This window comes from Falco cherrug, chromosome 12, assembly GCF_023634085.1.
Source record: "Falco cherrug isolate bFalChe1 chromosome 12, bFalChe1.pri, whole genome shotgun sequence".
Classification (NCBI taxonomy): domain Eukaryota; kingdom Metazoa; phylum Chordata; class Aves; order Falconiformes; family Falconidae; genus Falco; species Falco cherrug.
This window is the reverse complement of record NC_073708.1, coordinates 5558755-5584090: the sequence shown is the minus strand read 5'-3', so window position 1 is coordinate 5584090 and position 25336 is coordinate 5558755. Positions and strand designations below refer to the sequence as shown.

The following is a 25336-nucleotide window of genomic DNA, read 5'->3' as shown; positions in this document are numbered from 1 at the left end:
CCTGTGCTTGGCTAGTGAGGTTTGCCAGCAGCACTGACCAGCATGGGCAATCTTCATTCACGCCATCCCATTGTGTTTCCAAGCCTCCAGATGGCGTGGCTTAGACTAGACACCCAGCCAGGAGACACATCATTGATCTGCTGGATGGTTCGCTTATGATCACATAGTTCCTCAGTGCATCTGTACAACATGAACTCCATGGCTGACCTCCACCATAAAGCACAACAACTGCAGAGCACAGGGAAAAGTGCAACACCTAAGGCCAGTTCCTACCTGCTGAGAAGGTACTGTCTGTTCTGCTCTGGTGATCTCCCTTATAGGCCATCAAAAAGATGGCATGCCTCACTCCTTATTCCAGTCCTTCTAGCACAAACGGTTGTTTGCCAGGACTCAGCTGTACTTCCTGCCAAATAAAACAGATCAAAGGTCAACCCAACTCTGAACGGCATTTAGCTTTTCCAAACAGTGCCTCATACTACATATGCATTTACAGGCTCTTCTCGTAGGGTTCAGACAGGCACATTCACTGTATATCCGTGAAACATGCAGTCAGGCCATCTCCTCAGAAGGAAAGTTCCGGGCAAGGTCTCAGGAAACACTGTTGGGACACTGAGGATACCCTGTCCCTGGTGAGTGCTGCCCTTCCAGCTAATAAGTTAGAAAAGTGAAGTGAAGCAGCAAATGTTCTTTGCACCCAGAGATCTGTTGGGAAGAGGCATTCCACTGTCAAAGTCCCTCCACAGCTTCTACTCCTGACAGTAACACATTTCCTTCCTTAAGCTCTCCCTCCCTGGGCTGTGGATAGCATAGATTCGCCCTCAAAATTGTTTTCTTGTGGTCCATATACCCACAAGACCCAACTGGCAGAGCCCATAATCACAGGGTGATTTCGGTGGGGTCTGCAAGACTGAAGAATTCACTGTACCTTACTTGTGCTGTCTTGACCCTGGAAGGTCAGAGCGTAGCCATCAATCTGTGCTGCAGGAGGAGTCCAGGTAACCACACCAGTAGAATGAGTCACAACTGATACATGGAGGTTCTTGGGAGGATGAATCTCTATTGAAAAATAAAATTCAAGTCCCATTGCATCAATGAAAGACGGCAACGGCAGTGCAGGGCTTGGGCTGAGATTTCAAAACCTGATCCTGTCAATGGGGAAGTACAGAAGTCACCCAGTGACCTTCATAGCCAGAAAGCAGTAGGAGCCTGGACCAAACATGGCAAGGCCTGCTATGGATCTGGTCTGGGATGCTTTGTGAGCCCTGCAATTGGCTCAACTGTACAGGAGCTCCTGATATGCCTGTTTGAGAAGTTGCCATCAGGCTCATCTCTGAGGAGCATTCACAGACAGGTCAGGTTTGAGCTCTATGCCTCAATCCTGGGGCATGGTCCTAGTGTGCCCTGCTGAGAGCCCCTACACCTTGTCGCCCTACTGCAGATAAAGAATGACTTCATGGGTTTCATTGTTGTCATGCTTCAGCCTTCTTTAGCAAGTGCAGGAATACAAGGAAACCCACAGCTTTACAGTTTGGTCTGTGCTGTATATGGGACACCAGCTCCCTCACTGACATCAAGGGCTTAGCCAGACTTCTCCTGTGCAGTCAGACTGCCCAAACAGAATTATTTTTATGCAATGCCAGATCACAGCAGTTGTCAAAAAGTATCTTATGAAATACCCACAACAGGGCTGCAGTTCTTCCCTTAGGATAAAAACTATTTCTAAAGTTCAGTTGGAAATAATAACAATAGAAGCAGCCTCTCCCTAATTTTCATCCAGTGCTTGCTATATTCTATATATTTTGGGAACGTGTTAAGGAAAACAATGTAAAGAGTATGATTTGTCTGGCTTTCCAGGTTTTAGAGAGAATGTTCTTGGTGGGCAGTGCTGGCCTTCAGCGAAGAGTGCTCCAACCCTGAAGTACACCTGAGTTTATAGCAAACGGTAACTAAATAATTCATCTAAATTCCCTGCTCTTCCACAAACCTCCCTGGGAGACTATGGACATGTCATTGTCCATTGATTCAGTTCTTCTCCATATAAACCAGGCCACAACATTTCCCAGACCTTGAAGAGTGCTACAAGGATAAGCGTAACAACAATCATAACACATCAGTGAAATTCTACAGTTGTTAAAAGCCACAGCGAAAGAACAAGGACAAGCAACGTCTGTCTTAGATAAATGAGTGGAGCAGCACGCCTTCTCCCAGGAAATGCTGCACTCCTCAAGCATCGAGTTACCGCTTAAAAAAAAAAAAAACAAAAACAAGGCAGAGAAGAAATCAAACCACCAAATACAAGAACAACAGGGACAGTGACACCAAGATCCACACAGCACCGTGTCTAAAACACTGGCTATGCATTATAACTGAAGGCCATAGGCTAATGATTTAAGCATTAGTTCAATATCTAATGAACTTATGCTTCATTTGGGAGACCACTACACAATGGCTAAAGTAAAACGACCCAGACACCTCGGAGTAGCTCACTACGTGTGTAGCCCCCGCTGGACAGAAGAGGGAGCTAAAAGGTACCAAATCCACGACGAGAAGCAAGGGGTGGGAAGGGCGGCCTTACACAGCGCTGCTCTTGCAGGCCGGCCCGCAGTTTCCATGGGCGCTGCTGCAGCCGGGTTTAACGCTAGGGAATAATCAGCATTCACCTTGTGTAAGAAAATGTTGTTTGGAGGATTTTTTTCCCCCTCCGTACCTGTATTATTTTAGCAGAGGTGTCATTACTTTTGGAAATATAACACACACACACAAAAAAAAAAGATGAAAGAAAAAAAAAAAAAAAAGAATACATGAGGGTTTTTAGTGCAGGTATTTCAAAAATATCTACACCAATGCTTAAAGCATTCCCTCTCCCAGAAATTTCATTTCACTTGAGTGTCTCCATTTTCATTCCAGTTAAGAAACCCCACTATAACATTTCAGTTCGCAGAAACTCTGCTTGCATTTCTAGTTCCAGATAGGTTCAGTCTCTTGGCCTCAAGAGACTCGCACCAGCTTGATTCATAAACTAAGAAAAAGTACATTAGCAAAGGCAATGGATCTGGAATGACCCTGACATGTTCCCAGTACACCATAATCCTTATGGCTGACTGAACAGGACAGATTTAAGCCTGTTTGGCAGTCTCCAAGGTCCAGTCTAAGGTTAGTAGTCAAAGGGCAGGCCATTCTTTTTAACTGTGCGCGATTCTAAAATGGTTTAACTTTGGTTGTTAAACCTCTGTTATTGTTAGGCTTGATAGCAGCACATGAAGCACTACATGCTTTTGATTAAGGACTACTGAAATAAGCTGGGTACCATCAGCTGTCATCACTCTTGTATGACGACATCTGCTTTTTCTATAATCATCTATAGCAGCAGTCTGTTATAGTAGCCTATACTTACACATTTATCTCCAGAATGGGTTTACCACTGTGCATCTTCATCACCCAGTAATGCAAAGGGAGATCACGAAACACAGAATAATAAGAGAGTAGGGTCCCTTCTACCCTGTTTCCTTTCACTTCTGCCCACAGTTACCTGTCAGTGTGTCAGGGCTTGCCCTCTTGCTCTGCTTGCTTCCCAGCTCTGCCCAGAGATGGATAGGGAACTTCATGCCTGATTTCAGTCCTGCCAAGGTGGTAGTGCTTCTGTCCTTCCTCACTTCTATTTCATAGGTGTCCCCATCAGCAGAAGCGTAGCTTACCATATACCTGTCTATGGGAGCTTGGACGTTGTCCCAGGAGATGGTGGCCGAGTCCTCTGTCACGACGTCACTAATCAGATTCTTGGGACTGTCCATTTCTAAGAAATAAAGTGCAGAGTAGAAAAGGCGGGTAATTAAAAGACACATGCTCCCTTTAAAGCTTTTGTTTTCTAAAGCCCCATGACCCTACCCTCAGGAAGGAAAGGATGACATGGACTAACCCATCTGTAGCTTTACTGGATCTCAGTAGCTGATCACCACACTTGCTATTGACAATGCAGAACTGGAGTAAGACAAAGTAAGGCACTGAGACATGGCCATATTCAGACAGAGGCCTCCTAAGTATCATCAAGCAGAGATACAGGGAAGAATGATTGTGCAGAAGGTCCAACTGAAATCTGAGGCTATGTCAAACCTAAATTCTTATGAACCTTAAGCAAGATCCATTAGACCATTATTCAGGAGTCCTGGCTGACACAGATACAGGGAGGCAAAGAAAAAGATGTGAGAGACTGAGGCAGCACCAACACCCTGCTCCCCTTTATCAGCCTCTCCCACAAATACCTCTTTTTGAGATGTGAGGTGCCAGCAAGGTATAACACTTCTCTACATTACAACTGAGGAAGGAAGACCTCGGTAAAAGAAGTGGCCAAGGGAGAACATAATCATAGCTAATTCACCACGTGAAACTACATTCCTCCTTCCATAGCTGCAACCATCGTACTCCAAGATTTCCAGAGGCCACTCAGAGTGTGCCTGCCCTCTTGCTCTGCTTGCTTCCTTTCCCTGCCCAGATACAGATGACACACACCACAATTGGCTTCAAGCTAACCAGGACAGCAAGACCTGTGTCCTGCCCTGTCTCCCCCTCATTCCCAGGAAAGGCTAGCAGTGTCCTCTGCCGAACAGTCAGTCTTCAGCCTAGCTAAGCAGTCAACTTTTGCAAGCAAAAGTCTTGATTATACAAAGGGAATTACTGACAGTTAAGAAAGACCTAATCCAGGCTCAAACCATTTGCTAGCCTTTCATGTTTTGGGAGAAGACGATTAGGATAAGCATGTTTCCTTCAAAGTCTTGATTCATTGATAAATACTATTCTTATAAGTGAAACTAGTTGAATCCTGCCTAAACTTAGGACGGTTCAACAGCAGTAGCATATACTGTGGGGCAGAGCTAAGCCACAACTGCAAACCTTAGCATACCTGAAGACCAAAAAGAGCAGGCAAAGTTGCTAAGCGAAGGATCACAGTGCTTTAGCAAGAGCTGTGAAGCTCATACTGGGCTGATAGTTTCTGAACTAACAGAGCAGCTATTAGTTCTCTACACTTAGCACTATCTCTATGTGAAGCTTGAAGGTGCCCCCTCAAGACAAACGAGTGTCTAGTATATGCTCTATAATAGGTCAGAAGAAAACAGGACAGAAGTTGAGGTCACCTCCACAACGGTGTCATGTAAAAGCAAAAGGATTCTCTAGAATACCTGTCACTGCCTCAGTGCTGATCCTCTTGCTCTGCTGGGCTCCCTCCTCTGCCCAGGGAAGATGACATATTCAATGCCAGGTTTTAGTCCTGTCAGACTTGTGGTAGTCTTGGTCTTTCCCACTTCCATCTCCTCTGTGTCACAATCAACAGAGGTGTAGTTCACCTATCTAGGAGAGCCTAGACCCTGTCCCAGGAGATGGTGGCTGTGTCCTCTGTCACTTGGTCAGTCACCAGGTGATCTGGGCTGTTGATTTCTGCAGAGACAGTTAAAAGTGAAGAACACAGGCTGTCATAATCAGGCTGTACTGTGACACTCTTTCCCCCTTTAAGGGCCTTGCCAGTGTCTTCCTTTTTCAAGTTCCATTTCTGATCACACATTAATTAGAGCCATAAAGCTGGGAGGTGTCAAGGTCTGAGGTGGTTTGACTGGGGTCTGTCTTTAATCCTTACACATGCTTTCCTAGGAAACTACACAGCCAGTCCTACCTGGACAGAAAAGAGCCTTTTCAAAGCAAGATATTGTTACTTCCTTGTTTCCTCATGGCCACAAGACTCCAAAGCTCACATACACGTCATCTCTCCAGAAAGTCAGATGCCAACCAAAGCTCTTTTGTTAAGAGATCAGAGTGACCCAGGTACACGTTTACTTCAGCCAGTCTATGACCTAGGGCATGAGTCTTGCAAATGCTTACAACCATTTGCAATGGATTCAGACGTTCAGCTTGACAGTGTTGTTATAAATTGGCAACCCTCACACTGGGCAGATCCCTTATACCTCCTTAACTAGGACTGGCAACACAGGGGAAAGTCCTAATAAGAACAACTGAGGAACCAGGATTAATCATCCTATTGCAAGAAAAGGCATCCTGTATTCTGTTAATTTCTCTGCATTTCAATATTTTCATCCGCAAAAAGGAACTGAGCATTTCCTTATTCCACGATGAAGGATAAACAAATTAACCAATTAAAACAAGACTACACAAATACATGAGACACTTTTGCAAAGGCTTCATTTTCCTTAATCCCTATTAGTATTCACAACACAGCCCATTTGTAGTACATACAGGTAACCAGAATCTCTCTGTGGTGATGCTGAAAAGGTTTCACAGCAAGACGCACTAACCTCAAGACTTGATCTGTTAAGCCTGAATCTCCCTCTGCTGTGAAACTGTCTTGGGATGGACGTACTCACTGTTGTTAAGGGCAAGCTGGGCTGTAACTTACAGTCTTAACAAAATATATTGCCCACTTACCTGTTATAGCCTCAGTGCTGACCCTTTTGCTCTGTTGTTCTCCCTTTTCTGCCCAGATGCAAATGACATACTCCATGCCTGGCTTCAGTCCTGCCAAGGTAGTGATATTCTTGTCTTTCTCCACCTCTCTCTCCTCTGTGTCCCCATTAGCTGCAGTGTAGCTCACTCTGTATCTGTCTGTTAAAGCCTGGACTTTGTTCCGGGAAACAGTAATTGCATCCTCCATCACTTGTCAGCTCAGTTGGGCTGTCGATTTCTGTAAGCAGAAGTCATAATTATTAGAAGTTTCAGTATAGTGCTGTGGTAATCACAGTGGTCTAAAGACACAGACAACACAAGTTTTTATAGGCAGAGGTAGTATGTTTTATTAAGACTATCAAATATATTTGGAAAAACAGGTGAATTTTGAGAAAGAATTCTATGCCCAAAGAAAAAGAGCTTGTGTGTCCAAAAGCTTGCCTGTTTTTTTTCCTCCAGCTCAAACTGGTAAATCTAACAGAAGTTTTATCTGTAGCTATAAACTGAGTTTTGATCATGCAGTGTAAATAACTGACACTTAAGCGAGTCCCATTGAATATCACCATTTGCAGAGCCAAATCATTTTGTACTGTTGGATACAGTGCAAGTAGATAAAAAGTGGGTGCTAACCACCTGCAAGCCCTGCCACTCTTGACACATTGGTAAACATGCTTGCATGTCAGTGCGAAGGCAGCCAGCCCTCTGCTCCTGTGCTAGGTGAGCTAGGCCGCTGGCTTCTGCAGGAACACTTAGGAGTGAAGAATGCAGATTGTCCCAATGAAGCTACACTTACACCCTTCCCCTCAAGGGCCCTGCCAATGTCTTCCACCTGTCATCCTTTATTTCTTACCAAGGATGGACCTGAACTACAAAGCTGGAAGGTGCTCAGTTCTGAGGTATTTCAGCTGTGGTCTAGGTCTCCTCCTCACAGCAGCAACAGCAGGACTTTCTGTTGGGGGGAGACAAAAGAACAGCCAGCCCTGCACCAGCAAAGAGGAAAGCCCAACTGCCTTCTGAAGATCACTGCCTCTTGCCTGGGTTGCTCTGGAAATTAACCCCAAGACCAAATCACCTCCTCAGAATCTGTCTGAAATGCAGCTCTCCTGGAACAAGGTTATTTCATACTAAAGCAAAACATCCTACCTGTCACAGCCCTGATGTCTGCTGGGCTCCCCTCTCTGCCCAGAGGCCAGTGGCATATTTTTTGCTTGGCTTCAGTCCTGTCAGAGCATCAATGCTCTTGTCCTTCCCCACCTCCATGTCCTTTGTGTCCTCATCAGTTTTATTGTATATCACCAAGTACCTGTCTTCCAGAGGCCAGATCCTATCCCAGGAGATTGTGACTGTGTCTTCTGTCAGCCATCTGGGCACTACGCTACACTGGCAAATTTTTTAAGAGAAGGTTTGAAGGAGTGAGGACTACTCTCACATTCTCCACTAGAAAAAAAAGCCGCTTTCAATCTCCTCCCATTATTACAATCATTCCCCTGCCCTTTTCACAGATGGAAACATGATGCTAGAATTCACGAGCCTTAAGTCACTACCACAATGCAGCCTGCGGGAACATGGCCCTTCGAGGACAGCCCAACAGTCCATGATCTTTACACAGAGCATTGTTTTTATTGGTTTTGGTTTTTCTTCACTAACTGCTAAATACATCTTAGCAGTCGGAGCAATGAAGCACTTGCAGATGTATCCCAAATGATTGCAACGGCATTTTATTCCGGCTTAGTCTTCTGCAGGCTCTAAACTCCAGAGCACAAATGCACAACCATCTAACAGCCACACTGTAATTTACCACACACCAGCTTAGCTGCACTATGATTTACCACACATTAGTTATGGTAAAAGTTGTGCTTTTTCCACCTGTGTGTACTAATCTCGCCTCTTTTGTGAGATGAAAACACATTACTTCTCATTTTAATGAAAGATGCTGAGGTTTGTTTGTGTCACCCTAGAACAGTGCACACTGGGAACATGTATTTGAATAATCACAACTCGGCTAGTTAGCAGTGTAAGATGCTCACCTGTGGCAAGAAAAATCAAGTGAATGATTTTCTTGTGTGATATGAAAATCAAGTTTTTTCTTCAGTTATAAAAGTACTGCAGCTGGATATGGGCTGTGCCTGTACCCATATGCAATGTATTTAACTCCTTCACAACCTGGGTGGTCCAAGAGTTTCCTAGCCAGTCACCTGTACAAGTGAGAACATGGGCTAGCCTGAGACAATGGACCAACTTGAAAGCAGGTGACTGACTAAGCTTCATAATTAAGCATTTAACTGATCCTAACTGATCCTTGCTGGGTGGGAACTTGAGGCAGTCTTACAAATCCTCCGAGGCAGCTCCTGTTGTGTCTGGTCTGATTTATATGCTTAAATGTGTTGGTTAGCATCCTGACTGGAGCATCCCAAACACTCCCCCAGGTAATTTCTGCTGTAGAAGTCCAGATTGCACACATATAATGTTTCTAAGTGACCAGTACAAGCTGCTCCTGTACACACACAGCCACACTGGACCATCACTGGCTGGATTATAAGAACTGAGCAAAACTGGTTCAAGGAGTTTCCCAATCTAGCTGCAAATGCAAGCACCTTCCAATGGAGACTCCCTGTCACCAAGGGACAGCAACCAAATGTCCTGTTTGGGAGATTTGATTCCCCAAGTGATTCTCAATTTATGCCATGACCCAAATAACTTTGGTTTTCCTCTTTAACAAACACTCATGACTATTTGTACAAAATGTGCATGACCCGCCTCGTTCTATTGGGAAAGGCCACAACAGCCACCCAAAGAAAAGCTTGGAGGTGGTTTATGGCATTTTAAAAGAAAAGCACAAACGACACATCCCACTTACAAGGCTTTCATTTTGGCTGTGTTTCACTGTTTTTTATACCAGTAGTAAATGCTGCCTACCACAGGGCCTGTCCACAGCAGGGCTCAAAACAAAGAGCCTTCAAACCTCTGCAAAGCAGGAAAAGCTTTACTAAAACAAGTAAAACTGATTAAGGAGTTTGAATGTCAAACTCAGTTCCCTCTGCTGCTGCAGCTTACCTGTCAGCTCTGGTACTCGCCTTCTTGCTCTGCTGGGGCCCCTTCACTGCCCAGATGTGGGTGACATACTCTATGCCTGGCTTCAGATTCAGTAAGGTGATCATGCCATTTTCACTCCCCACTTCTATTTCCTTGGTGTCCCCATCAGCTGAGGTGTATCTCACCAATACCTGTCTATGGGAGCCTCAACTTTATTCCATGAGACAGCGGCTGTATCTTCTGTCACCCGATCAGTTGCCACATTGGGCTATCAAGTCCTGAGAGAACATTTCAGAGTACAGGATTAGGAAACTCCAGCTGAATTAAACCTGCCACGACACATGCCCATTTCCTTCATTTTTGCCTTGCTGCTATGGCCAGCTAAAACATATCACCTAGGTTCCCTCCTACAGCCCCTTGAGAAGAAAGGCATCTGTGGGCAACCAGCATGGTCAGAGTGGGGACTGTTCCCACCATTTAGATGAAAACATTAGAAAGCAGGACTGTTCCACCACTTAGAGGAAACTTCCAATTTTTTTTCTGCAGGAATAGCTTGCATGCTACCTGCCTCACCTTCCATGGGTACAGACTTGAGCATTACGTTCTTGCTTGCCCTCCTCACAGCACCAAGCATAGGCCCCATCCTTTCTCTGCCTGCAGTATCAGCCATTTGTTGCTCTTCCCTTTCTGCCTACCCTGCAGACCTGTCTCTCAGATTCCCCCAGGGCTTCTGCTATTTTAAGTGATGAATCAAAGTTTAGTGGTAACTCTTGCAATAGCTGGTATTCGTCTTAGTCACAGCTCCTAAGTTCCAGGCATTACATAAGAACATGAGCAGAATTACTCATTGTGGATTTTTTTTTTCCTTTTTAAGAAGTTTTGCAGCCCCATGTCTGTGAAGAACAGCTTGAAAACACAAGCCGAGGGTGCTGCAAATAATCAGAATCTACACAGGGAAGAAGAGCAACCTCAATGGCAGCATGGAGGTTGTAGGTTCTGTTGTTTCAAATCAATTTTATTTTAATGGAATAATTTAAAAGACAACCTCAGGAATGTCAGGCCTGATTTGGGGTTTTTCAGCCTTTGAATGCAGCATGCCTATCCTTTGGGTAGACATATTTCAGAGTTCCCAGAATTTTATAGGTAGAACAAGAGTTCAAAATTCTTCAAGCTCTCTTTTGCAATATAATAGCTCAAAATTATTCTGCCTTTTTTTTTTTTGCCTTTTTCATAAAAAAAAAAAAAAAAAAAAAAAAAGACCTTGAAGCATCAATGAACCAACAGGGTTTCCAGATCTGTTTTAACAGTCAGGTCTGGAATGGCTAGGCTTCCATTACAGGAAAGACAACAGTCAAGTAAGAGTAGAACCTGCCAGGCCTTCTGAGCTGCGCTGAGCATACAGTTGGAGCAGAAGCCAGCTTAAAGATGTTTCTGTGCTCTCCTCATACAGGAGATTACTATGTCTGACTTGGGCTCTGTTACAGGATAAAGCAGTCCAAAGCTTCAACCTCTAAGGGCCAGCAAGGAGCTGAAGCCCTTTCAGTCACTTCAGATATAAGAGGTGAAGACTAAAGCTACTACAGAAATGCCAGGGCTGGGACACTGTGCAGTCCGCTGGACAAGCACAACTTCACCACCATGGGGCAGGCATACCAGAACACACAGCAGGCTGGGACTACAGCCCCAGTGGAAATGCACGCCTGGCAACAGTGTGCTAATATGCTCCTCGGTCCAACTATTCTGTTCAGTCTGGTGACCAGAAAAATAATGTTGGAGTCGGGCAATACAAGAAGGAAGAAGAACATCTTGTCTTCCTTGCTGTTCCTGGGCTCAGAGACCAGACATATCAGTGGCAAATAGCCGTGAGGCAGTTGGCGGCAGCTGCCCCAAGGATCCACGAGGAAGGGCCATACCCAGATCACAGATCGTGTGCGCTAGATTTAAGCAAGGTCATTCTGTCAACAATCTCATTAGGGAAGTCATGAACCAGAAAACTTTGAGTTACTGTTGGACCTAGCTCTGAGCTTGTCTGAGGGTTGTTATTACATACAGAGGCCAGCTTACTATGCTTTACCCTGAGTCTGGCTAGAGTCATTAGTCAAGTTAAGGGAGAAGTTACTGTAGGTTTAAAAATCAAGGCAAAAGACTCAGCTATGGCTAGGTTTAGTGTTTAATATACAACGTAGACAAGCCCAAACAAGATATAAGCAGACCTGGCTGCAGGTCATGCATGAAGGCAGCCAGCTGTGCACCTTTAGTGCTGCCATCTTGACAGATCTGTCCCTGAACTCTGTAGTAACATCACTATCAAAGAAACTTTCCACATACCAGTCCTACCACTCACTGAGGATGGTTTCCCCTCTGTATTGTCCTTCACAGGTACGACAGTGACCTTGTACTCTGTGCCAGGTTTCGAGCCTACAAAGAGCAAAAGGGAGCATTACCAACAATTAGGGAAGACAGAAATCTAAACTTTAAGTTCCTTTCTACTACAAACCTAGAACTGGATAGACTAAACAAAATAGCTTTAAGAAAAATTACTATCTAACTTCCTTTTGTCTTGAGAATGCCTCGATAGCACTTTTAGCCTAGGCTTACCCTTATTGCTGACATTAACTATAGCAAGTGGGGATTTCCATAACATCAGTGTTACCAGCTTGGAAACAGAAGCATATTCTTTATCCCTAACAAGGACAGAATTAAAGCTGAATGACTATTCCTTGTAACTTGCTATCCACAGGGTAGAAAGGCTTCATCCCTGTGGAGACCCATTATTACAGGATGGGGGAACCCCAGCAGATCTCACCCTAGACTACAGCAGGCACGAGGTGAATTGAAACTGGCCATCCACACACAAAAGAAAAATCGTCTCAGGACTGTGGTCTGACTGTCAATCACTCCTGCCACTTCTCCCTGCCCAGTTTGGAATACCCACAAGTACTCACCAGTCATACTGTAGCCACTCTTAGGGTCATTGCTTTTGGGCACCATAACTTGCTTCTCATCCATCTCCACCAGGGATCTGAACTTCAGCTTGTAATAATCCACATCTGTTGGCGGGTTCTCCCACCCCACTTCCAGGGAGTGTTCCATCTCCTCTGTTATCCAGACAGCATTAAGTGCAGACAGGACTGGGAAGGATAGCAGAGGGCCATGAGGAAGCAGCCTCTGCACAAAAAGGTAAATATAAGATACAAAGTTGCTAAACAGTCCTCCTCCCTACCCAGTCACGGGCTCTAAGACCCCAGACATTTTCCTCAGCCAAACTGAAGAGTTAAGCAAGTACAGCATAATCATTATTTCACTCCAGCTCAAGAGTTTTCTGGCTCTCAGCTCCCACCTGTTATGCTAGAAGCGAGAGAAATGTCAAAATAACCAAACTTCTCACTGCTCTTGCCAAGTGCAGGCAGACAGCATAATATCACCTTCTAACAAAATGGCATTTCGGTTCTCAAGGGACTGCTTCAGACATGCAGTCTTTCCACACTCAACCTCCTAACCTCAGCAGCATCAGGCCCATTTAGTCCTGGGAAGAAACTATGAAGAAAACTTGCTGCTGCAGATATGCTCGGCAAATTAGTACCTAGGAATGACAACCTGCCTACTTTAAAGTCCCTTTTGCATCCAGTCAAACAGTGCATTATTCTTAATAACATGCTGGCTTTATCTTGCACGCTTCCATTCCTGTTTCTTGCAGCAGACAACGTTATGGATTCCCTGGAATTCAGGGGTGTCAATGCAAGTAGGATTTGGACAAGATAAAGGGAAAGAGAGGAAGTTTGCAATATATTCAGCCCTAATGATACATATCTGGGAATAGATTGCCCAGAAAAGAACATTGACAGAAATCTGCAACTGAGGCCGGGAAGAGAAAGCACACTCCAGCACTCAGACAGGATGTTACCAACCTGCAAAGCCAAACAATTCACTCTACTTGTTCAAATTAACTTTAAAGATCTACAGCTTCTGACTGAAGAAAATACTGCCTGCTCCTACCTGTACTTGCTTCTAGATACTTTGGCTCACTGTCAATCCCCTTCTTCACATGACGAAGTGTGACATTGTATGTGGTGCTGGGGTGGAGACCCACAATCTCATAACTGAGCTGCTCTTTGGGCATGTGGACTTATTTCACCAATGTCTCATACCCTATGGGATGATAGGTAACGAGGTAATTTTCCACATCAGCCATTGGATCCCAGCTGACAGCCAGAGAGTTCTTTGTAGAGTTCAGCAGCTGCAGGTTCTGAGGACTGAGCACTGGAAGAGAAACAAAGGAAAACATTACAATGAGGACGACGTCTTGCCACATGGCCAAGCAAGAAATTTTTTCGAATCTATTTTGAATACAGAGAGAATGCAGAACTAGAATTCCCAGGCTGCAGTAATCTTGGATTTGTCCACTTCTTTCTGCTTAACAGCGTATCATTAAATACACATGAATAGTGCAGTCAGTAAAAATTAAAATAACTCCCTGGAAAACTCTTCCCAGCTTCTAAAGCAACACTAGCATGGGGAAAACTCTCTCATAAAGCTGTCCCTTCCAATACCTCTAGCATGAGAAAGACAAGCCAAAACCTTCTTTTCACATCACTGTCAGAGTTATTTCAAAATGTCAACTGGTCCCCAAAACTGGGGAACACAGCTTCTCCATGGCAGAGATAGAAAACTGAACTTTTATCCTGATGGAAACTTACACTTGGTGCCCAGAGGAGATTTGGGCAAATCTGCCTTAACTGTTTTGCCACAAGACAGACAGCTCATCAGGTTTTGAAGCAGCCCTTGAAAGCGGTCAATGTCGAACATCTGTCAGGTAGTTTATCTGATTTTAGTTACAAGTAAGCACATCATAAACTGATCAAACCATCTACAAGCTGTATTTCATTAGCAAGGTACTAACCAACAGAAGAAAATAGATATCGATTGCCTGTAAAAAGGCATGTGTCAGCAACATCAGGTCACATAACACCATGAGACTCTTCTCACTTGAAAGGCAGCATTCATTCCCTCATGTAATTCACAGCTTTCACCAAATTCCACCCTCAATATGTGCATGACATTGCCTTTAATGAAAACTTTGTACAAAATAGGAAAATGTTGATCCTGCCTCTCCTTGTGATATAGAAGCCGAATTTCAATAATCCAGCTTTGCAGTAAAATAACAAGGTACCCAAATACGTATGGTGTGGTTCAGAAGAGGATTGTATCTACCTCTCTGAAGAGGAGAAGTGTAGCATAAGAAAGCATATCATCCATTTAGGACAATGCCTAGGACAACTTGTGTTTCAGAACATGTATGAGGGGTTCTTGCAAAGGCAGTGACTCTAGCCCAGGGGAAATGGATTTTACATGTTTTTCAGCTCTGCCCCAAGATGCACCAGAGCCGTCTCCTCCAGCCGATGTGACAAACCCCAGCACTTCAGGGCTTGACAAAGACACACCTGGGCCAGGGCCAGGGCTGTGAAGGGGAAGGAGGCACTGCCTGGACCTGGACTTGATAACCCTTGAAAACCTCCACTTCTTGCTCTCCAGCAGCAGAGGACCTCCTAGCCTGAAGCAAAAGGGTTCCTCACAGGCACAGCACTAATTGCGGAGGTGAATTAGGAGGACGGGTGGTTGCGGCCCATGCCAGAGTCCATCTCGCATCCTGCTGGCTCCCATCCATCTCTATCCATTAAGCAGCTTCTCCTCCAGAAGCAGGCTGAGGCTGGAGCAAGCAGGGAATGAGCAGCACATCCATAGATCCAGGGCTGGGCCAAGAGCTCACACGGGGGCTTGTTGGGAACCCTGGCTCCCCTGGGAACAGCAAAGAGTACCTCTTTCTTTTCCAATTTCCTGATTACAGCATCAGCACAAAGACTTCCCAGTTAAACTGCTGAGATAGCAAAAAACTGCTTTTGTGGATACCTTGTTTTAAGTTGCTGGTTTATTCATCTTCAGATATCCCACAGTGCTACTCTTGGAGTGACAGGAAACAAAGTTTAGAAAGAGCACAGGCCAATACTTGCTGTTCAATATGTCCTTGTCCTCTATTTCTCCATCAGAAGGAATTTTAAGTCCTCAATTATACTGTTGCATGCTTGATAGTAACTTCTAGATGTTCAGGCATTCCAGTTACTATGGCGATATACAACAAAATATGTCATGTCATAATCTGAGACACATAAAAAAAAGAAAATAATGATAAATAAATACAGTGCTCTGTGTAAATCTCCCAGGATGCAGAGACAGAACCCAAAGTGGAACAGAAAAGGCAATCTGACATCTATGGGAGAGCAATGCTTGGCTACAGATGCTGAGAAAGGAACCATTTGCCTCTGGACTCAGAAGTTTTTAAGTAGGAGTGGAGATGTGCTCAGAAACAGTAGCAAAATGGATCATGCTGTGTGTATTAACTCTGTAGTGCTTGCTCACTGAGAGAGCAGAGGCCACTTTCACAGGCTGTAAAAGAGCTGAGGGTGTTGTGTAAGGAAGAGGATCCAAAGCTGGACTCAGCCAGCCCTTTGGGAGAGGTTGGCTGAGCAATAGTTCTCTGGAAGAAACTCTTCTGCTTGCCACCTCTGTAAAAGTTGCTGCCTCCCAAGCAGCAAATCCCAGTCTACTGACAGGAGAGAAGGGAGCTGGAGTCACAGAGAAACATCCCTATATAGTGTGGAAGGCATAGGAGGAGTGAAGTTTTGATGCAAAGATCTTGTTTGGATGAAGAATTTGAGCTAATGATCTTTTATTTAAAAGATGACTCTCTAAGCAGATAGATCAAGCCTGAGAGGCGACGGAGGATCTGGAGCGGAAAAGACCTGAGAGTAAGGTCACTGCAAACCTTTTCTGAGCAATACCTGAGCACAGGGGGTGGGTGTTACCTACTTCTCCTTCAGGAGAAGCTGTGAAAGATTAGACCAGGGGTCCTCAAACTATGGCCTGCAGGCCAGATACAGCCCCCCAGGGTCCTCAATCCAGCCCCCCATATTTACAGAACCACCCCCCGCCGGGAGTTGGGGGGGGAAACCAAGCAGCCGCAGATGACTGCCTGCCACTTCATCCGCACGCCGGCCCCCTGTTTAAAAAGTTTGAGGACCCCTGGATTAGACCAAGCAGTGATGTGCTGAGAAGGAAAGGCAGCCTCCAGGGTAAAAGGCTGAATGCTGAAGCCTGGAGTATCAACCTGCGGTTATAAGGAGATTATAGCTTTTTCAGAATTAACCAGGAACTGCTGGACACACACCCCAAGGTCATCTCAGTCAGGTCTTCTCAGGCAAATCCTACTGCATTGTAACAAAGCAGGATAAGGGAGAATTTCCCAAAGACCTCACTTCAAAGGGTGGTTATTGAAAGGATTTATACATCCTTTGTCTCACAGATTTTATCAAATCAACTACCTTATTGGCAAGCAGTACACTCTGCAGCAAACATGATTTTACCTTCCATTGTCTCATTTGTATGTCAAGGAATAGACTCTGGCTCCCTCTTTAATTATAGGCTCCGTAGCCAGTTCGCTCTCTCCTTCAACTGCTGCACACAGGCTTGTGTTAGCACTGACTTTAACTGCATTTTTATGCCTTACTACCTTTCTGCAATTCAGAAATGTTTTCCAGGCTATTCTTGAAAACAAGGACCAGTCAGCAACCCCTAGCCCAGCAGGAACTCTGAGAGGAACATGGCAACCCCAAGCTTGGCTTACCTATAGGATTAATCAAATGTTTATGGGAGGAAGAGAAAAGTTGGATTGAAGGAATGAAGGAAGAAATAACTCACAGGCACGTCTCACCCTGGGAGCACTCAAGGCCAAAGAAGCCATCGTGGCAGTCGCATTCTCCTGTGTCACAGAACCCATTGCCACTGCAATCCCTGGGACATCGTTTCTCACTGCAGTCCTCTCCAATGAACTCCGTGTAGCACTGGCAGACCCCTTTGGCTGTGTCACAGATCCCATTGCCGCTGCAGGTCTCAGGACCGAGCTGATAGCTGCAGTCCTCACCAAAGTAAGGCTCATCACAGATACAGTTCCCACTGTCGCAGTGCCCATGGCCGCTGCAGTGGCTGGGGCAGGTGGGGTGGGAGCAGTCACTGCCCTCCAAGCCCTCGGCACACTTAGAGCTGCAAGTCTTGTAGAGGAAAGTCCCATGGCTGCTGCAGTGTGAGACACCTGGCCAGAGCAGCACCAAGATGCACAACAGCAAGTGTGACACACAGATGAAAGAAAAAGAGAAAAAAAAAAAAACCAAGAAAAATTAGGAACATAAGAATAGACAGGTAGTGCAAAGGTGTGTTCAAGGTCATTAAAGAAAAAGCATAAATATTGCTGGAACGTATGAGCTGAAAAAGACCAAAGACATCACCTTGCCCATCTCCCCCAGTCCACCTGTATTTTTTATGTAAGCAAAGAATTAGCACTTCTCCCTGTCTCCATTCCCCAAACATCAGTTTATTAAATCTTTTCTTAGAGGCCACACAGTATAAAACTTTGATCACAGGCAGAGCCAGTGGCCACCACAAAACAGCATCATCGTAAACTCTGCTCTTCTTTTTAGTCAGTTATCAAGAAGGAAATAAAAAGACAAATTCTCAACAATTGCAAAATTCTGGAGGCAAAAAGGAGAAAGGAAGAGGCAGCAATGAGAAGTGCTTCCCTCATCTTGCACCCTCCTGTCCTCCAGAAATTCCTCCACTGAACCCTCCCACCTATGTGAAACTCAGGAACTTGTTCCCTTCCAGTTCCGAGAGATGCTTGTGGAGATTTGCCCTGCACTGGTTCTTTATATGACAGAAGCCAGAGCACCACCCCATCTGTAGGGCTCAAGCATTTCACTCACAGAGAACTCCCAATAACATTGAGAAATGGATTCCAGTCCCCAAATCTCTAAGGTAAATAGGCTGTATCTGGGATCTAAGAACCGATACTGCATTTGTAACTTACCTTGGCTTCCCCCACAGCAATTCTGAGGGCTGCAAACTTCTTTCAGCTCTACCACTTCTTTCTCAAGCTTCTTCATCCTTCTAAACAGATCTTTAATGTGAGTCAAAGTTTCACAATCCCCTTTGGGTGTGTGCACATGGATGTTGTGCCTAAAGATTATATTCTGGTCTTTGTCTTCCTCATCCTCCCCAGGATCTATCTGCACTCCACTGTTGTCTTCATGCTGTAATGGGTCTGCTTCCACCTTAATCTGGGAGGATGTGGGCAGGTCAGTCTTGTAGGAGTGGCTGAAGGATATTCTTTGCCCATCACTGGTGCAGTTGTGAGATGCAGGATGTTGAATAGCAGATGTTTGAAGAGCGCAGCACAGCAATAGCCCCATTAACAAAGCAAGCCAGTTCTGGAAATCCGTTTGGCAGGTTTTTAGAAGAAACACTGACCCCTCAAACAGCAAAGCTGCTTTCAAGAAGGGGGTGGTGGTGGTGGTGGTGAATATATAACTAAGAAGTTTATATATATATATATATATAAAGCTGGTTTTCATTATTTTCTAAAAGACAAATTATTTGTTTTGCCATGATTCAGTACTAGGTTGGCCAAGTACCTGGAAAAAGAGTCACACTGGATAAATTAGATACAAAAGAGCTTCTAGATGCTCCAACTAGGAGCTTTAAGTTTGCAACCTTCAAGGAAAACTTAGTATCACAGTCCACCATAACTATTAATTATGCCATAGCACTTCTCATTCCCCTGCAGTTACAACAGACATTGTATTAGTCTCCCAGCTGTGAACTGCATTACTGGTTGCTTTTTGGCCATGGCAATCTTCAGCAGCTTGCACGGTTTTCACCTAGAAGTGTGATAACTGTGCAGTGCTGCACGCATGAAAAATTCAGAGTCAACACTGATCTTTTGGCACAAGAAGTTTGAGAGAGAGTTTCGCTCACTTAACATGCATCATGCATGAGATATCTCTCCCAGGACAACTGCATTTCAGGCATGGGTGGAAGTGTTTTCAGGAAGGTATTCAAGGGGACACCAAGGGTCTGTTTCTACAGGGACTATTAAGTGTGGAACACTTGCTCAAGGAGGGAGATCAGCTAAGAGAAATGGACCACAGAACAGGTGTCACTGGGATAGACTGGACATGTTTGCACGCAGCTGCAAAACAACTCACACCTTTCTACAGCACGCTGTTAAACATCCCTATCCTTCTCCCATCCCTTAGGGCCCGTGGCGCTGCAAGTGCACCTTGTGCTGACCTGACCAAGTATGAACCCCAGCCTTAGAGTCCTCATCTCTGCCTGCTGGAGACACAGCAGAGGGGCTGAGTTTCTGTGGAGCTGAGGACATCTGCTCTGTACAGGCAGGACTGAGAACCTTATCTGGCTTCACATGTGCTGTCGATTACATCTCACAAAACCCTCACTTCGGGTACAACTGTTCTGATAGAGCTGAACCAGCTGTCTTCAGCTTCAAGGTCTCACACTAATGATTCCTGATTTTAGTCCACCAGTTCAAAAAGGCCCTTCAGATTTAAGTTACCAGGTTTTCATCATTGGATTCAAATGATACATAAAATTAAACCCATCCTCCTCTTCTAATACAGCGCATAGCCTACGCTTTTATCTGGATCAGGGAGAATTAAAAAAAATTCCTCTATGTGAAACCAACACATCGGCACTTTGTGTGCCTGAACGCTGGATTCACTTGAGGGATTTCAAGGTCTTGCTTTGACTTAGTTATCTGATTTGTTATCTTAGCATTGGCAAGGTTAATTTAGAAGATACTGGAGTAAATCTGTTAACACATGGAGCAAGAGAATGTGTTGCAAACCCATTTGTTTTCCTGTACTTTTATTTCAAAAACATTTCTTGTTTCCTACCCTGCATAAATAAATAGGATGAGCTTGGGTTTAGGCTGATTAAGCCTCAAAACTAAGTCTTAAAAATAAATAAAACACTACTGTTTAACTGCATTGATATTTAGATGTCAAAAGTCCAAACATTTAGTTTAAAGTTTTCAGGCATAGTCTTTAACAAAACCAAATCTGTTTGCTGTAAAAGTCTTGTGCTGCAACTAAGCAAGAATTTTGGACTTAAGAAATTAACACCTCATAGATAAGAATAACAGGAAGGAAGGAACTGAACAAACAAGGGTAGAAGGATAAAGTGTAAAGCTAGAAACCTAAATTTATCAATTGGCTTATTCAACATTACAAGCTAAATTTTGGCATTAATGGTAGATGTCAATCTGTAGAGGAGGTGATATATGCTTGCTTAAATACTTACACTTTCGTATCAACAGGATGCAGATACATACCATATGTAGCTTACTAAGCAGTCATGTTACTCATCACACAAGCAGAAGAGAAAACATTATTTAAGTGCTAAATTAGGTAATGCGAGAACTAGAAAGCATTTGGCCAATATGTATCCATAGTAACAGGACTTCTGAACTCAAGATAACAGTGCTGCCCCAAATAATACTCTCTGAAGTAACAGAAGACTCCACTCCTAAAGAGTCATACCAAGCTTCCAGCTCCTCTGCTATTTCCACTATAGTCACATTTCTGAAAGTCAAACAATCCCAAGTTATGATGAAAATTAACTGTTTCTGTGAAACATTCTTATATCTCCTAAATGTCTGCCAGAACTTTGGAAACACCCCTACCATCAGAGTCATGCCTTACCATGCACATCTACAGGAAGGTGTCCTTCATGCTCAGAAACACGAGGCTTTGGTTGCTAACACAAGAAACAGAAAACCACCAACACTGGAAATACGTATTATATCTGCTTATACCTATACTGCAGGCCACTCTAGTGTATCTCTCTTCAAGCAAAGTCATCACTGATATCAACCAAAATAGGGTATGGATTTCAAGATTCGGTCTACAACTCCTATATTTTATATGTAATAAAATAAGGGAATTATCTCTGCTGCCACTTGTAGCAATTTGTTTGGTTGGGTTTTCCCCCCTCCATTCAGCACTTATCTACACTTAACTTACAGTAAAAGAAATGGAGGGGGGGGAAATTATGTTGCTCTGCAGAGGCAGGGCTGCTTCCCTGTCTCTGTCTCATGAGGTTTTGCAGATACCTGTTTATGACTAAAGATACAGCCTTCCCACAGACACACACTGCTATTCTGCTTTCCAAGACTCCTCTCCCTCAAAGAGCTACAGAAACTAATCATCTCTTTCTTTTTCTGCTATGCAGACTTCTGAAACAAATCAACAGATTGCTTCAAAGCTCTGAACAAGTTCAACGCCTAAGTTCCACAGGTTCTCATCATAGCCTACTGCAGGAAACCCCAAAAGCTTTGTTTTGCAGGGTTTATTTCCAAACCCCTGCAGGTGTGTTGCGACGGAGGGAAGACACAGTCACTCAATATGAGCGATCAGCAGACTTCGTTTATTGTACCTTACAGTCACCTTTTATGCCTTGTTATAATTAGCTCATACATATTACAAAAGTTAAGCTCATTATTGGTTAGTTGCCTAAATACCAAGCCCGCCCCTAGTTTCTCTTCTGTAGTTTTCTGTTCCCACCTGCAACATTCTTTTCCCACCGAAATCTTCCTGTTATTGTGTAACAAGGACAGCCAAAGACAGTGTATTTTGCTTTACTTCAGATAAGCTGAGAGCGATGTGCATTTTTGTCCAGCCAGCTGGACTATGTCTATGAGACCTTTTTTCAGCTAGCAAGTTATCCACAGAGGTGAGTCCCCCAAACCACCCCACCACCCCACACAGGCACATGCACAAAATCGCCCAGCACCAAGTGCTGAATAGCATTTGGAGTTGTAACATGATGTCATTACTAATTAGGGCTTCATGGGAACCACAAATTGAGGTCAGATTTTCCTGGTTTTAAAGATCATTCAGGAGGAAAACCCCTTGAACATAAGCATTTCTGTCAAGCATAATGAAAGAGGACAGCTTTTTTTGGCTTCTTCATCATGTAATGAAGAGATTTTCCCCTGCTGTTAAAAAGAGTGGGTTTAACTGATTCTTCGTGGGGAATATCATGCCGCACATATAACTGGCAATAATAGCAGATTAGGGAAAGGACTAATTTAGGAAAGAACATCTAACAGTCAGATCTACTACACGCAGAATACTCTCCTAAGGAAAGGGACGCAAGAAGCCCTGCTCACGTCTTTCCAACCTTTGCAGAGGAAAGCATGGGATGATCAAAGCTGGAAAGAACCTACAGTAATTATGTGAAAGACTCCAATGACCTAACTCTCTAAGTCTTTTTGCATCCCACAGGTCAATGCTTGAATATCTGGGCATAGGCCTTCACAGCATTATCTTCTGCTAACGCCCAGTCAGCCACAGGAGAGATGCATGACTGGAAGTTGCTTCAATCAAGGCAAGAGCTGATAAAGATGTGGATGTACTTACCAGGGTGCCACCCAGGCAATGTGGAGATGGGATTGAGGAGAGAAAGGATGGACTTGTAGTCACAGGAAAAAGGAAATGCAGGTCTAGGACAGCTCCAGGGTTGCAGAAACGGAAGAAAATAGAGAATTATAAGAGCAAAGATTGAGAAATGGGGCAGAATATGTACATATCCAAGCAGCAAGTGTTATACAACGTGACACTAAAAACAACACACATTAAAATTGAAGAAAAAGAGGAAAAAAAAAAAAAGAGGTGCAGTGAAAGGAGCCATAGGCTGAGACTGAGATTTCTAAGTACCATGGGAAAGTACATTGTGTGATTTTCTGAGCACAGCATTTTGCACACAGAGGCTATAACAGAAGCCGCCAAGCTGCACCATAATGCAGGAGACACAAGAGCTGGCAGTTTCCTAACTGCCAAGTCAGAAAATTGGCATGTTTGACTGTCCTAAAGCCAGGGGAGATTTCTTCAGGAACGCAAATGGAATAACAAATACAAGAAGACATTTCAGAAAGTCCTTAGCAAGTTCACAGAAGTGCTGCTGATATCCAAACAGCCATCACTTATTCAATAACTCCTGAGAAGAGCAGCAATGGCCCTGTCTGACCAACACTGGGAAGGTAGCATTTAGGGTCAGGATACACAAACATTACCAGTGACAGACACTCATCATGTACTCTGCTTTTCCATGGATGTTGACCTTAAAACGCCACACTGCTTAAAGCATGGAGATGACAACGTGGGAGTATGTAGCAGCAGCCTGTGGAGAGAAGAAAATGCACCTGCAGAGGCACACAGCAAAGCTGTGCTCTTCAACACAGAAGCAGATGTAGCAGCACAGAAGCTGGTAAGCTAGCTCATCTCTGAGCAAGTTGGAATGCATTTGCACTCCTTACATCTTGTAACACTTTTAGCAATAAAGAATGACACGAGTCAGTAACACCAAAGAGTCGAACTCAGTCATTGGGGGCTACTATTTTCTGTTGGCGCTCTGACAAAAATGAAGGGACAAAACATGCACAAAATGATGATACTACTGCTCAAACACTAAGCAGTCTAGCCCGTTTTACTTCTGCTTTACCTATTTTTCTTAGTGAAGCATTCAGCTGAGACAAGCTACTAATTTTACAGACAAATAAGTATCATAAGTATAATTTAGTTAACCAGCTGGATTATTTGTCTTTATTTTCTGTGGTGAAACTATTCTACTGTTGCAAACCTCATCTACTTCAAAAAGCTCTGCATCAGATCCCCTTTTCTCTGATATTGGTCATAGAAGTCATTTGATGCAACTGCTGTAATAAGCCACTATTATGCAATCTTCACACAATTAATGGTTGCAATTAATGCAACCAATGACTGCCAAAATAGCAATCACTAACTTAGCAAGGTTGTTTCTTTTGCAAGTATCTACCTTTTTTACTTTGAGACTGAACAAACTTTACCTAATGCTACAGAAGTTTGGGATGATTTGAAATAATTAATAGAAAAACATAATTATAATCAGCCAGGTAGACACTGTGCTTCTGGATTCATCCTTATATTCACCTTTTCTTTCACCCAAATTATTCTGCAACGTCTGATAAACAAAGTGTATTAACTGTTCATATATGAATGAGAGGTTGCTTCTGAAATCCTATATACTCATTAGAAAGTGCAGAGAGGCTTAACAGTTTGTACATTTACTAGTTAGTATAGATATGCTTCTGTAATATATTACAAATTATGTTTATAATATAATCATGTTTTGTAACAAATTTCCTAGCTCCCCTCTGTTAAATCATTAGCTTTCAGTGTAAGTCAGTCTTTCCTGAAGCAAATCTTTGTTCTGTTGCCTGCATAGCTCAAGAATTTTGTAACTCCTGCATTTGATAATTTTAACTTAATGAATGACTGACATTTTTATTCTAAATCGTATAATCAATAAAGTAGTTTACTGTGAAAATAGTGATATATTTCATTTTATGTGGTAAGAAACTTCTACTGGCTTTCACCACCGAGTCTGTGAAAAGGTACACTAGAAGGCATAGCAAGAGCTTTTGGATGAGAAAATACAGAACAGTTACCAAGAGTGTTTGTTGCAATCACAAGATGTGTGATTAAATTCCAGCATGATCTCATGACGAAAGGAAAGGCTTTTAAAACAACTACTGTCACATACAAATCAGAGCCTAAAAGGGAAATTACTAGGAAAAAGCATCTAAAATAATCACCTTCTAGGTGAAACCCTAACTCTCTTAAAGCCAGAGGAGAAACTCCCATTTACTTGAGCAGATAGGTGGTTTCATACGGTTGGAGGAGACAACCTGGGAAAGCTTAAGCCCTTCAAAATAGAGTAACATTAAATACCACTATACATTTTACAGTAATAACACGTGCCCGTGATACAGGACTATTGATGTTTGTGTAAGGCTTCCAAAGTCTTGGATGGCATCTGCTACAGGAAGTCAAAGAAAAATTAACTGGGTTTTTCATTCAAAACAAACAACAGGAATCTCAATGGAAATAAAAATACTTTTCTCCTACCTTTT

The 25336-nt window shown here is 43.6% G+C and overlaps 1 protein-coding gene across 1 annotated transcript in view; it reads right to left on the bottom strand.

Annotated features, from left to right (window-relative positions):
- Positions 1–24712, bottom strand: part of TNN (tenascin N) — a 28849-nt gene extending 4137 nt beyond the window's left edge. Inside the window, 15 exon segments of the mRNA XM_005443352.3 lie at positions 279–403; positions 926–1056; positions 3530–3793; positions 5175–5231; positions 5234–5338; positions 5341–5430; positions 6430–6653; positions 6655–6693; positions 9508–9667; positions 9670–9748; positions 11798–11898; positions 12426–12611; positions 13477–13740; positions 17246–17623; positions 18395–24712. Of these exon segments, the coding sequence (XP_005443409.2) occupies positions 279–403; positions 926–1056; positions 3530–3793; positions 5175–5231; positions 5234–5338; positions 5341–5430; positions 6430–6653; positions 6655–6693; positions 9508–9667; positions 9670–9748; positions 11798–11898; positions 12426–12611; positions 13477–13740; positions 17246–17623; positions 18395–18938 (2747 nt within the window). The 5' untranslated portion in view covers positions 18939–24712.
- Positions 24713–25336: the final 624 nt, after the last annotated feature.